A 14,156-nucleotide genomic window follows, 5' to 3' on the forward strand; every position below is an offset into this window, starting at 1 on the left:
TTCAATATTTAAACATTTGCTTACTACAGTAAAAATTAATGATGAGTTTTGGCTATTCGATGTATATCTGATGCACAGCTTAGATACCAATACAGTTATGAAAACTCGATTTATTTTTGGGACACGGTGCGTGGTAGCGATGCTAGCGGCTGGAGACAGGAGACTGGCAGCACAGCTTAGATAACCAATATTGGTATCTAATGCTGAGTTTACACAGAGAGGAAAACTTGACGGGAATCCTGTCTCGGAGACAGGATTTATGTTTACACACAGAGGGAAAAGTGGGAAAAGATTCTTTTCCCACAAAACATCATTTTACCATAATTTTCAGTTACTAGTTCCTTTTTCGCTGCCTTTAGTTCTGAAAATACAATTCCTGTTATTTGAGTAGAATTTGGAGCCGTATCAATGTTTTTTTTTTTTTTTCAAAATTTAGGAAGTGTATTTGCATATCTTTAAAACCTTATAAAATGGAATTGAGCAAAGTTATGAAGCTGAAAACAATTTTGTTGTACTTCAATTAAGCAGAAGATCTATTTTGCAAGGTTTCACTTTTATAACACACATTTTTAAAGGTCAGGGCCCTCTAGAGGGAGAAGGAGTGGATGTAGTTGCTTCAAAATACCTTCCCAAGACATACTTTAGTCTGTAGATTCATCCCTGAAAGTTTCATTTTCTTAATCTAAACCATTTCTGAGATAGGAAGAAGTCAATTAACTAGAATTTTACCAATAGAACTATAGGGCATACTTTAGCCTGTAGACCATCCCCAAAAGTTCCAATTTCCTAACCTGGTTCATTCAGCTGTTCTGAAATCTCAGCCTTGGGCTGAGATTTCAGAACAGCTGAATCTGAAATCTCATTCAGCTGTTCTGAAATCTCAGCCCAAAGCAAGTCTTTTAGCTTTGTTTTCTTGTAGTCTTGGTGAGCAGTGTCATAAATACAAGGCTTGTCCTGCACCAAACAGATTAAATCAGTAATTTTGGGATGATTCTTTACTGACATGTTATTTGTTTGTCGGCCAAAATCAACAAAACTGTAAATATTCTCGTTCTTCTTGCCTACACATCAAGCAGAATTGGTCAAAAACGGTCTCGGTGAAAGGAATCCTTGCTGGTCGCTAGACTTTTTTTCTACCCGGATTCACGAACGGAATCCTTTCAAGTGGACCAGAATTCCTTTGTCCGCGACGGGAATTCTCGTCCGTGTAAACGCGCTATAAGCTGTGTATGCAACAAAAAAAAATTGCGTTCCGCCTATGGTGCTGTAGTACGATCTACGCGTCGGAGCGCGGGCTTGGAGGAGGCGTCAAGTTCAGATCTCTATACCAAAAGCTTCTCATGGGCAAGGTAGGAGTTTTCATAACTATATATTGGTATCTAAGCTGTGATCTGGTGGTACAATTTGATTAAATAGTACGATTCCCAGTAATAGGGGCATACGTAAAGACTCTTAAAAATGGAAGGTGTTACTGGTAAATCACTATTACTGAGCTTCTTATTATATTTTATAACCTAGATCCCCAGATGGTAATACATTGCTTACTGTTTATTATTTGCGTTACCTGACGGTATTAGGATAATCTGGATTACCAACTAGGTGAACGGTCATCCACAGTATTTCTGAAAAATGTAGGAACATTTATTTTTCATGGCAATTTTCTTCTTTGTTTCTTAAGTTTTCATAATCTTTGGTTCTGTCTGTAGCTGGAAATCTGTGAATCTGTGAATTTGATGCAGACTGAAATTGTAAATCTTCGTGATGGCACTGGAGACGAAATTCGGAAGAGAGTGGAAGACGAGTTTAACAGACTAGGGAGTTAGTCAGGATCGCAACTCAAGGCCGATTTTCTTGACACTGTTACCCAAGGTATTTATGAGGCGATCGAACTCCAGTTTAAGGCCAAATTTGAACGTATTGAAAAAAAAACCTTACTGACTTACGGTCCAAAATCGTTCATAATGGGGCGAAGCTCCAGAAACTTGAAACCAAGCTAGACGATGTAAGTCAGTCCGCGCTTCTTAGCAAGGTTATTGTGTCAGGCATAGACTCTTCTGCTCTGGATTTACCCCGTCTTGGTGAAAAAATACTAGATCGACTCAACATTGAAATGGGACTCAGTTTAGACAAATCCGTTATCAAGAGTGCAATACGTTTTGGATCTGCTTCTGAAACTAAGACTCCGATTGAACTTACTTTTTTTACTGAGCCATCTGCGGTGGAGATACTGCGTAGTCGTAAGAATTTGAAGGGCTCCCGAATCTATGTGAACGAGGCTTTGACCAGGGAAAGGCAAGAAATTTACAAGCTTGGGCGCAATAAATTTGATTAAAAAAATGTATGGACTTTACGTGGTGTTATTTATGTTAAATGTGGTTCACAAAACATTCCGTGTAGATCGATTTCTGACGTAGTTCAGATTCGTAATGTGTCAAAAGAGCCCGTGGCTTAATTACAAAAATTGGTGATTTTTGTTTTCCTTTTTCTTTCTTTATGGATCGTTTTCAGTCTTTTCTTGATTCTCGTTTGAAACTTGATGTTATTCTAAATTCAGCAACTGGCAGTGAGAAAGATATGTTTTATGTGAAAAATCTTCCAGAGTGTGAATTTTCTTCGGGTGGCATTCTAACCAATCAGTCTAACAAGTGTGAATTTCTGATCCAATCGTTACATGTGAATGCGCAAGGGTTGCAAAGTGCATTCAGCGAACTCAAGTTCTTGCTTACATCTAGTCCTAAGGACATTGTCGGGGTTTGTGAAACTTTTTTGTCTGCTAATACACCTCTTACAATGTTAGATCTGCCTGGGATGAAGTGTATTTCACGTACAAGGTGTCAGAATAGGAGGGGAGGGCAGATATTGTATATTCGTGATGATTGGTCTTTTCGAGTTCTCAGTGATTTTTCTGTTTTTGAGGAAGGGTTATGTGAGACAATTTTTGTTGAAGTTGACCCCTTGGGCTGTAACCCATTTATTTTTTGGTCTGTTTATAGACCTCCGTCTGGCAATCCTAGAGATTTTTTTGAAGTTTTAGAGCCGCTGTTAAAAAAACCTAGAAGCGTCTAGGAAACCGATTATAATTTCTGGTGACTTCAATTTTGATTTGTTGAATCTCGATATTGGCAATAATAAGGATTTTCTATGCATGATGCTGTGTTCCAGTTTTCTTCCAAGTATATCTCTCCCAACTCGAGTCACAGCTAATACAGCTACACTATTGGATAATATATTTTATTCTTCTGATTTAGTCCATGCAACAAGGTCGTTTGTAATTTTGTCTGATATGTCAGATCATTTTCCGGTGAGTGTTCTTCTTGATTTAAAAAATAGTAATAAACAACATCGTGATTCAATAAGGAATAATGCGAAAAAACGATTTGAATGGATTGATTGTAAAGTCCTTCGGCAGTTAATTAAGGATCATGATTGGAGTTTGGTTTATAATTCAGATGATGCAAATGCTGCATTTTCGAATTTTATTGATCAAATGATTCGACTGCGGGGTAGGGCTTCTTCGACACGTGTTTTGCATGGAAAGTTTGCGCAGAGATTTGATCCGTGGATTTCAGAGGGTATTTTGGTATCACTAAAACATGAAAATAAAAAGTGTAAGAATTATTTAAAATTGCAGACACCCGAATCTTTTCAGGAGTATAGAGTTTATAGGAATAAGCTAAATTCTATTATAAGACATGGGAAGAGAAAATTCTATAATGATAAATTCCTGGAATATAAATCTGATATGAGAGACATGGCAAATGATAAATGAAAGAATACGTCCTCATAGTCGTAAGAGTACTTGTGTACATTGCCTGGAAATAAATGGGGAAAAAAATTACACAACCTAAAGATACTTCAAATGCTTTGGGAGATTATTTTAGTAATATTGGTTCTAGACTTGCATCGACTATGAGTGCACAGCTGAATTCCCCTATTATTCCAGGTAATGAGCAACATGCGGAAAGAATTTTTACTTTTTCTGAGATTGCGCCTCAGGAGATAGAAAAAATTATTATGAAGCTTAAACAAAATTTTTCTATGGATGAATTTGGATTTTCAGCGCAAATTGTTAAACAGTTAGCGTTGAGCCTTTCCCCTTTATTGGCGCATATTTTTAATCTATCACTTACACATGGGATTTTTCCTGAGCTTTAAAAAAAAACAAATGTTATAGCATTATCTAAAGCCGGTAATTCAACTGATTATTCAGATTATAGAGGTATTTCTTTGCTTTCAGTTTATAGTAAAATTTTGGAAAAAATTGTAAATAGTCAATTACAAAAATATTTATTCGATAATAAGATATTACACACTTCTCAATATGGATTTATAAAGGGAAAGTCAACTGAACTGGCAATTCATGAACTTTTATTGAATATAAATGACTCATTAGATGGTGATCAACATGCTTTGGCTATTTTCCTTGATGTCGCTAAAGCGTTTGACACTGTAAATCATTCTTTGCTTCTTATGAAACTTAAGTCTTATGGATTTTCATCACAAACTCTTAATGTTTTTGCATCTTATCTTTCTGGGAGACGACTAGAATGTATCGATAAGTCCTGTGATCTTCGTTCAGATACTTTTCAGATTAATTATGGAATACCTCAGGGCTCTGTCCTTGGGCCTGTTTTATTTCTTCTTTTTATAAATGATTTACCGGATGTTTTGCCTCTTTGTAACATTATTATGTTTGCTGATGATGTAGTAATTTTTTCCTCTCACCAGGCCTTAGCACTTCTTTTCCATAATCTTGAATGCACGTTACAAGGTGTATCTTTTTGGTACTCAAGGAATTTACTAGCTCTTAATGAGAAAAAATGCCAATCTATGTTGTTTTCGCGAACTGGATCGGTCATTTCAGATGGATTCTCTCTTTTGTTGAATGGTCTTGAATTAAAAAGGGTTGATCAGTTTAAGTACCTTGGTGTTATTTTAGATGAAAATTTGTCGTTTTATAAACATGTGAAAACACTATCGTTAAAAATTTCCCGAAATATTGGTATTCTATCACGTCTTCGTTATTTGTTTCCTAAAAATATTTTATAAGCAATTTATTATTCTTTTGTCCACCCATATTTTCTTTATTGTATTTCTGTTTGGGCTTCTACTTTTTGATCTGTATTTAAATCTCTCCAAATACTCCAGAATAAAGCAATGAGAATTCTTTTTAATGTTGAGCATGGATCTTCAGTTAGACACTTATATGGGAATTCAGGAATATATTCTTTGGATCAACTTCATACAATTTCTATTTCTAATATTTGTCATGATTATTTATACAATAGTTTACCTTCAAATTTCTCTGGTATTTTTTCAACTAATTCCCAATTTCATAACTATCCAACCACTCATCGTTCAGATTTTTCATGTGAATTTCGTCCTACATCAAGAGCGGGTTTCAGCATCCGTCATACTGGGTCAAAAATTTGGAACTCAATTCCAATATCAGTACGAGAATGTAGCAATAAGCACGAGTTTTTAAAATTATTAAAAAAAAACTTAACGAAGCAGTGATGAAAATAATTTTTTCAGATTTAATGAACTTATTATTTATTAAAAAGTTGCAAAATAAAATCGCAAAGTTGAAATCTGTCAAAATTATTGGGTGCGAGGAGTAAAGGTATGACGGATTTATATGTAAGTTATGACGGGTTTTCAAATATTGAATTAAATATCAAATGATAAGGTCTTTTGTGTTTAATATGTTGCGGGGAATTATATTCTTTTGTTTTATATATATATATTTATGCTGATGCTGTAGGCTTGTATTTACTTTGGCTTGATTTATTTTTATTTTGTCAGTGCTAATGTAAGTAACATTGTCAGTGCTAGTTTTTATTTTCGTAGTGTATGTATCATTGTAACATTGTCAGTGCTAGTTTTTATTTTCGTAGGGTATGTAACATTGTAACATTGTCAGTGCTAGTTTTTATTTTCGTAGGGTATGTATCATTGTAACATTGTCAGTGCTAGTTTTTATTTTCGTAGTGTATGTATCATTGTAACATTGTCAGTGCTAGTTTTTATTTTCGTAGGGTATGTAACATTGTAACATTGTCAGTGCTAGTTTTTATTTTCGTAGGGTATGTAACATTGTAACATTGTCAGTGCTAGTTTTTATTTTCGTAGGGTATGTAACATTGTCAGTGCTAGTTTTTTTATTTTCGTAGGGTATGTAACATTGTAACATTGTCATTGCTAGTTTTTATTTTCGTAGGGTATGTAACATTGTAACATTGTCAGTGCTAGTTTTTATTTTCGTAGGGTATGTATCATTGTAACATTGTCAGTGCTAGTTTTTATTTTCGTAGGGTATGTAACATTGTCAGTGCTAGTTTTTATTTTCGTAGTGTATGTATCATTGTAACATTGTCAGTGCTAGTTTTTATTTTCGTAGTGTATGTATCATTGTAACATTGTCAGTGCTAGTTTTTATTTTCGTAGGTTATGTAACATTGTAACATTGTCAGTGCTAGTTTTTATTTTCGTAGGGCATGTATCATTGTAACATTGTCAGTGCTAGTTTTTATTTTCGTAGTGTATGTATCATTGTAACATTGTCAGTGCTAGTTTTTATTTTCGTAGGGTATGTAACATTGTAACATTGTCAGTGCTAGTTTTTATTTTCGTAGGGTATGTATCATTGTAACATTGTCAGTGCTAGTTTTTATTTTCGTAGTGTATGTATCATTGTAACATTGTCAGTGCTAGTTTTTATTTTCGTAGGGTATGTAACATTGTAACATTGTCAGTGCTAGTTTTTATTTTCGTAGGGTATGTAACATTGTAACATTGTCAGTGCTAGTTTTTGTTTTCGTAGTGTATGTATCATTGTAACATTGTCAGTGCTAGTTTTTATTTTCGTAGTGTATGTATCATTGTAACATTGTCAGTGCTAGTTTTTATTATCGTAGGGTATGTAACATTGTAACATTGTCAGTGCTAGTTTTTATTTTCGTAGGGTATGTATCATTGTAACATTGTCAGTGCTAGTTTTTATTTTCGTAGTGTATGTATCATTGTAACATTGTCAGTGCTAGTTTTTATTTTCGTATGGTATGTAACATTGTAACATTGTCAGTGCTAGTTTTTATTTTCGTAGTGTATGTATCATTGTAACATTGTCAGTGCTAGTTTTTATTTTCGTAGGGTATGTAACATTGTAACATTGTCAGTGCTAGTTTTTATTTTCGTAGTGTATGTATCATTGTAACATTGTCAGTGCTAGTTTTTATTTTCGTAGGGTATGTAACATTGTAACATTGTCAGTGCTAGTTTTTATTTTCGTAGGGTATGTATCATTGTAACATTGTCAGTGCTAGTTTTTATTTTCGTAGTGTATGTATCATTGTAACATTGTCAGTGCTAGTTTTTATTTTCGTAGGGTATGTAACATTGTAACATTGTCAGTGCTAGTTTTTATTTTCGTAGGGTATGTAACATTGTAACATTGTCAGTGCTAGTTTTTATTTTCGTAGGGTATGTATCATTGTAACATTGTCAGTGCTAGTTTTTATTTTCGTAGTGTATGTATCATTGTAACATTGTCAGTGCTAGTTTTTATTTTCGTAGGGTATGTAACATTGTAACATTGTCAGTGCTAGTTTTTATTTTCGTAGGGTATGTAACGTTGTAACATTGTCAGTGCTAGTTTTTATTTTCGTAGGGTATGTAACATTGTAACATTGTCAGTGCTAGTTTTTATTTTCGTAGGGTATGTAACATTGTAACATTGTCAGTGCTAGTTTTTATTTTCGTAGTGTATGTATCATTGTAACATTGTCAGTGCTAGTTTTTATTTTCGTAGTGTATGTATCATTGTAACATTGTCAGTGCTAGTTTTTATTTTCGTAGTGTATGTATCATTGTAACATTGTCAGTGCTAGTTTTTATTTTCGTAGTGTATGTATCATTGTAACATTGTCAGTGCTAGTTTTTATTTTCGTAGGGTATGTAACATTGTAACATTGTCAGTGCTAGTTTTTATTTTCGTAGGGTATGTATCATTGTAACATTGTCAGTGCTAGTTTTTATTTTCGTAGTGTATGTATCATTGTAACATTGTCAGTGCTAGTTTTTATTTTCGTAGTGTATGTATCATTGTAACATTGTCAGTGCTAGTTTTTATTTTCGTAGGGTATGTAACATTGTAACATTGTCAGTGCTAGTTTTTATTTTCGTAGTGTATGTATCATTGTAACATTGTCAGTGCTAGTTTTTATTTTCGTAGTGTATGTATCATTGTAACATTGTCAGTGCTAGTTTTTATTTTCGTAGGGTATGTATCATTGTAACATTGTCAGTGCTAGTTTTTATTTTCGTAGTGTATGTATCATTGTAACATTGTCAGTGCTAGTTTTTATTTTCGTAGGGTATGTAACATTGTAACATTGTCAGTGCTAGTTTTTATTTTCGTAGGGTATGTAACTTTGTAACATTGTCATTGCTAGTTTTTATTTTCGTAGGGTATGTAACATTGTAACATTGTCAGTGCTAGTTTTTATTTTCGTAGTGTATGTATCATTGTAACATTGTCAGTGCTAGTTTTTATTTTCGTAGGGTATGTATCATTGTAACATTGTCAGTGCTAGTTTTTATTTTCGTAGTGTATGTATCATTGTAACATTGTCAGTGCTAGTTTTTATTTTCGTAGGGTATGTAACATTGTAACATTGTCAGTGCTAGTTTTTATTTTCGTAGGGTATGTAATATTGTAACATTGTCAGTGCTAGTTTTTATTTTCGTAGTGTATGTATCATTGTAACATTGTCAGTGCTAGTTTTTATTTTCGTAGTGTATGTATCATTGTAACATTGTCTGTGCTAGTTTTTATTTTCGTAGTGTATGTATCATTGTAACATTGTCAGTGCTAGTTTTTATTTTCGTAGGGTATGTAACATTGTAACATTGTCAGTGCTAAAGTATGCCACCAGGCATGTGCACTGGTTTGTCATATTTATTTATTTAATTGTTGCAAATTAAAAATCTTCGATTTTTCTAGACACTGTCCAAAATTTGTCAGCAAGGTTTCGATGACGCTCGAAAGTTTTTACACACAAGAAACTTAGTTGCATGCGGCCGATGCTTGTCGTCTTCTGCTTCATCTTTTTCAAGTTATGCAAGATCATCTTCATGTCGATTAAACATTCTATCAAAACAATCCTCATGTACTGATTGCGAGTCACAACTACAGGTAAAAATAAAACTTATTAAGGCGTATTCAGATCGAGGAAACATTTTTTTAAGTTAATGCAGCCATTTTTAAATCCAGTCATTTCTTTTAACCAGCCTTTCATCAGAAGGCTGCGGGGTCTCACCCCCACCCTCTCCTTCTATGGAAGCTATAACAGCTAAAACATACTATATTGAAAAATTTCGTAATTTTCAAGAAAAATTCTTTTTGGGCAAAAGGAAAACCAACTTTTTTCGAATCCTAGTCCCCTGTAAAATTTTCAGTAACCCCCTCCCTCTCTCTCTCATCAGTGAGTATCCTTGTTTATGAATTGTCTTTTCTTCATGGGACTAGTCTCTTCTGTCGCATCTCTGCTCTTTCATTTTATGTCATTTCTGTTTTGTGAGGTCGGGGAGCAATGAGTTAAACGGAGTGAGTAATTTTTTTTAATGAGTGAGGATGAGGAGATACGAATACTTCTATTACTGTTTACTCTTGCTGTTCTATCCCGAAAAAAAGATATATTGAATACGAGGCTGTTGTAACTCGTGCTTCAGCTACTTTAACTCAAAAGACTGTAGTTGACTCAGCTTGAATTTTGAGAGTAGAGAAACTTTAAAATGTATCACTTTTGTTTTTTGTCTGATATAAATACAATTGTATGTACATGAAAGTAATATTTTTTCTTGGGGGGGGAGACATTAAGGATATGGAATAATCAACTAGGAAATAAAAACTCGCAAAAGAAAGAATATATAAAATATCTTTGAACGCCGGAATAGAATATTTTGATAATAATAAGAGGAGAGTAAAGGATTTGGCCACTTAATAGAGCTAATCTGGTTTGAGTCTATGGGCTACACACAAAGTTGTTCTAAAATTTTTATATAATGTCCTTTGAATTATCATAGCAACGTGTAAGTCTGATTTTGGCATGCTTTGTGCAACTTTAAGTCGTATTAAAAAAAAATGTAAATATACAACCAGGCACGTACAAATATTTTAATTGTGTGGGGGGGGGGCTCAAATAAAAAATACGTCAAGATTTGGCGGAGACTGGGAAAGGACTGCCGTCCCAAAGATCATTCTGCGTAACTGGAATCCTGAATAGCGATTTCCATTTTATAATAATTAAGTCAGATTTTGGAAAAAAAATCCTGATGTGTGTTTTAACGACAGATTTTCAATTCATGAGTTGAGTGTGACGTTTATTTAAGGGAAAAAAACTTATCCCGGAGTAGAACTTCTCAATTTGGAACGCTTCTCAGTTCTGCTATTTTATCGTTGATTTCTGAAAGTGTTCTAACAGTCAACCGTGGATCCAAATTGTTTTGACTCATAAATGATAAAGCTATTCTTCAGTTTTTAACATATAGAAAACAAGAGAAAATATTGTAAATACACTGGTTTATAGTCATTAGGCGAAAAGGAAGAGAAATAATCAAGTTAATTAGACATTCTACTTCAATGGCATTAACTTTGCAATTGCTTTCCTATTCAGCGGAAATTTTTCTTCGTTTTGAAGCTTAATTTCTTCGATGAGCGTAATTGCTTACCAGTTTGACTTTTGGTACTACGCCGCCTTATACACAAGTCCCTTTTTCATTGGTGGGGTTGTAAATCCATAAAAATTAGTAAAAAAGGCATGGTTTACGCAAAGAAATTAAGGATTAACCTCACCTTCTCCCTGGCCATGCCTGTCTTTATCCCTTATTTTTATTCGAATATTCATGTTTTATTATTTTAAGATTGTCACAAGTAATCAGGGGTGTTTGCCGGGTACTTGGGATAAGAATGATAAGGTGAAAACAGATTTCCATGACTGGACAAATTATTTGTAAACTTATTAGAATTTTGGGTAATTTTTTTCGATTGACTCACTAATGAGATAGTCAAGAAATAGATATATCTTTAGAATCAGAATTTCATCCTGAGTCCAAATGTGACAGTCATTTGCGTTGGAAATGAACTTTATCCCCTCCCCCCTCTAATGTTGAAATATATAGCCTGAATTACATATATGTTATGAGTTTTCCATTATTTTGAAAAACTGTTAAATCAATTTGAGGAAAAATGTGACTTACTGAACGTTCAGTTCATATATACAACTCAGGGTATATATATTTGCACACTAGGGGGGTGGGGTTAAAAGTTTATTGCCGACGCAAATGACCGTTGCATTTGGATTCAGGGTGAAATTCCGATTCTAAACGTATGTCTATTTGTTGTTTGTCTCATTAATGCATTAATCGGAAAAAATTACCAATTTCTTTCGTTTACTTACATGTTTTTATCTTTCTTTTAAGGTGAAAACAATAAGATATTGCGTTCAGTGGTGGACGGAAAAGAGCAATGTCATCTGACGTAGAAATGTAGAGGATTTTCTAATTACTTCTAGTAATCCTCAGTTCCGAACCTAAAGTATGAATATTTTATGATTGAAGTTACTTTGCTTAAGAAGAGGCGAAGTGCGTCAGATGTTAATTTTATTCTAACTGATTATCGGTAATGGCTCGCATATAAACAACATCTTGTGGTGGATCTAGAGGCGGGAGGCATTTGCGAAGTTTTCCTGTATTAAATGCGAATCTGGCGATCAAAACCGAAAACATTATAAAATTCTAGCCATCCTCTTTAAAAATCCTGGATCTGCTACTCTATTATGCAAAATTGGAAATTCGCACCTACACAGGGTAATACAACCTTGATTCTTCCCTCGAAATTTTACGATTTTAATGGTAAAATTTATTGTAAAAATTTACGTAAAAACAATAAGATATTGCGTTCAGTGGTGGACGGAAAAGTGCAATGTTATCTGACGTAGAAATGTAGAGAATTTTCTAATTATTTCTAGGAATGCTCAGTTACAAACCTCAAGTATGAATATTTTATTGTTGAAATTACTCTTCTTAAGAATTGTTAATTTTACTCTAACTGATTACCGGTGATGGCTCGCACATAAACAGCATCTTGTGGCGGATCCAGCGGTGGGAGGCTTTTGCAAAGTTTTCCTGTACTAAATGCGAATCTGGCGATCAAAAACGAAAACATTGTAAAATTCTAGCTATCCTCTTCAAAAGTCCTGGATCTGCTATTCTATTATGCAAAATTGGGACATCGCACATACACAAAGTAATACAACTTTGATCCTTCCCTCGAATTATTTTGGTTCTTATGTTTTTTTTTTTTTATATTTTAATATTTTTAATTTTCTTACACAAACACACACATATATATATATATATATATATATATATATATATATATATATATATATATATATATATATATATATTATATATATATATATATATATATATATACATATATATATATATGTATATATAATATATATATATATATATATATATATATATATATATATATATATATATATATATATATATATATATATATATAATGTAATACATATGTATTACATATGAATTCGCCTGTTGTTTTTTTTTCTGTAGTTCTCATATAATTTGCCTGTTGTTTTGTTTTGCCTAAATTTGAATTCCTCGCCGAGAAATTTCCTCTCAAGAAAGGAATTTCTGTATTTTGGTCCAACCAGGGCATTTCAGCTCTGGCAAATTAAGTTGTGTCATGTAATTTTACAGGAACGTAAAAGAGAGTAAAAAAGACAATTGCTTCTGAATTAAATTATAGAAAGCAGTTTTGCTGTTGGGTGTTACATTTTCAAGTAGTTTCGTAAGGAAAAAAAGGACAACGGATTCTGGAGTAATTCTTAACGTATATCAAAATCCTATAGATATTAGATCAGATGATATCAAGGAAGCTGAACTGAACCAACCGATCCAGTGAACTCTTTTTATCGGAATGAGGTATAAACATCAATTGAAGAAAAATAGAACAAAATTTAACATGTCTTCGAATTACCATTGATCCTTTTTTTTCTTCTTTTTTATGGCACTTGGTATTAACCAAGTGACACAGCAATCGCCAATTCTGTCGGTCTGTCTGTCTGTCTGTCGGTCCCGGTTTTGCTACTTTAGGCACTTTCAGGTAAGCTAGGACGATGAAATTTGGCAGGCGTATCAGGGACGGGACCAGCTTAAATTAGAAATAGTCATTTTCCCAATTTGACCATCTGGGGGGGAGTGGGGGCCCGGTTAATTCGGAAAAATAGAGAAAATGAAGTATTTTTAACTTATGAATGGGTGATGGGATCTTAATGAAATTTGATGTTTAGAATAATATTGTGTCTCAGAGCTCTTATTTTAAATCCCGAACGGATCTGATGACATTGGGGGGAGTTGGAGCGGGGAAACCTAAAATCTTGGAAAACACTTAGAGTGGAGGGATCGGGATGAAACTTGATGGGGAAAATAAGCACAAGTCCCAGATACATGATTGACATAATCGGAACGGACCCACTCTCTTTGGTGTAGTGGGGGGGGGGGGTAATTGTGAAAAATTAAAAAAATATATGTATTTTTAACTTACGAACGAGTGATCGGATTTCAATGAAATTTGACGTTTAGAAGGATATCGTGTCTTAGAGCTCTTATTTTAAATCCCGACCGGATCTGGTGACATTGGGAGGGGGAAACCCAAAACTTGGAAAACACTTGGAGTGGAGGGATCGGGATGAAACTTGGTGGAACAAATAAACACAAGTGATAGATACATGATTGACATAAACGGAACGGATCCGCTCTCTGTGGGATAGTTTGGGGGGGGGGATTATTTCTGAAAAATTGGAAAAAATGAGGTATTCTTAACTTACGAACAGGTGATCGGATCTCAATGAAATTTGATATTTAGAAGGATATCGTGGCTCAGAGCTCTTATTTTAAACCCGACCAGATCTGGTGACCGTGGGGGGGGGAGTTGGGAGGGGGAAACCTAAAACTTGAAAAACACTTAGAGTGGAGGGATCGGGATGAAACTTGGTGGAAAAAATAATCACGAGTCCTAGATACATGATTGACATAACCAGAACGGATCCGCTCACTTT

At 34.0% G+C, this 14,156-nt stretch overlaps 1 protein-coding gene across 1 annotated transcript in view; it reads left to right on the forward strand.

Annotated features, from left to right (window-relative positions):
- LOC136025403 (1-acylglycerol-3-phosphate O-acyltransferase Pnpla3-like) overlaps positions 1–14,156 on the forward strand; it is a 78,649-nt gene that overhangs the window by 40,098 nt on the left and 24,395 nt on the right. The window contains exon 7 of the mRNA XM_065701413.1: positions 9,005–9,196. Within this exon, the coding sequence (XP_065557485.1) occupies positions 9,005–9,196 (192 nt within the window). The remainder of the gene's footprint in view (positions 1–9,004; positions 9,197–14,156) is intronic.

This window comes from Artemia franciscana, chromosome 3, assembly GCF_032884065.1.
Source record: "Artemia franciscana chromosome 3, ASM3288406v1, whole genome shotgun sequence".
Lineage (NCBI taxonomy): Eukaryota > Metazoa > Arthropoda > Branchiopoda > Anostraca > Artemiidae > Artemia > Artemia franciscana.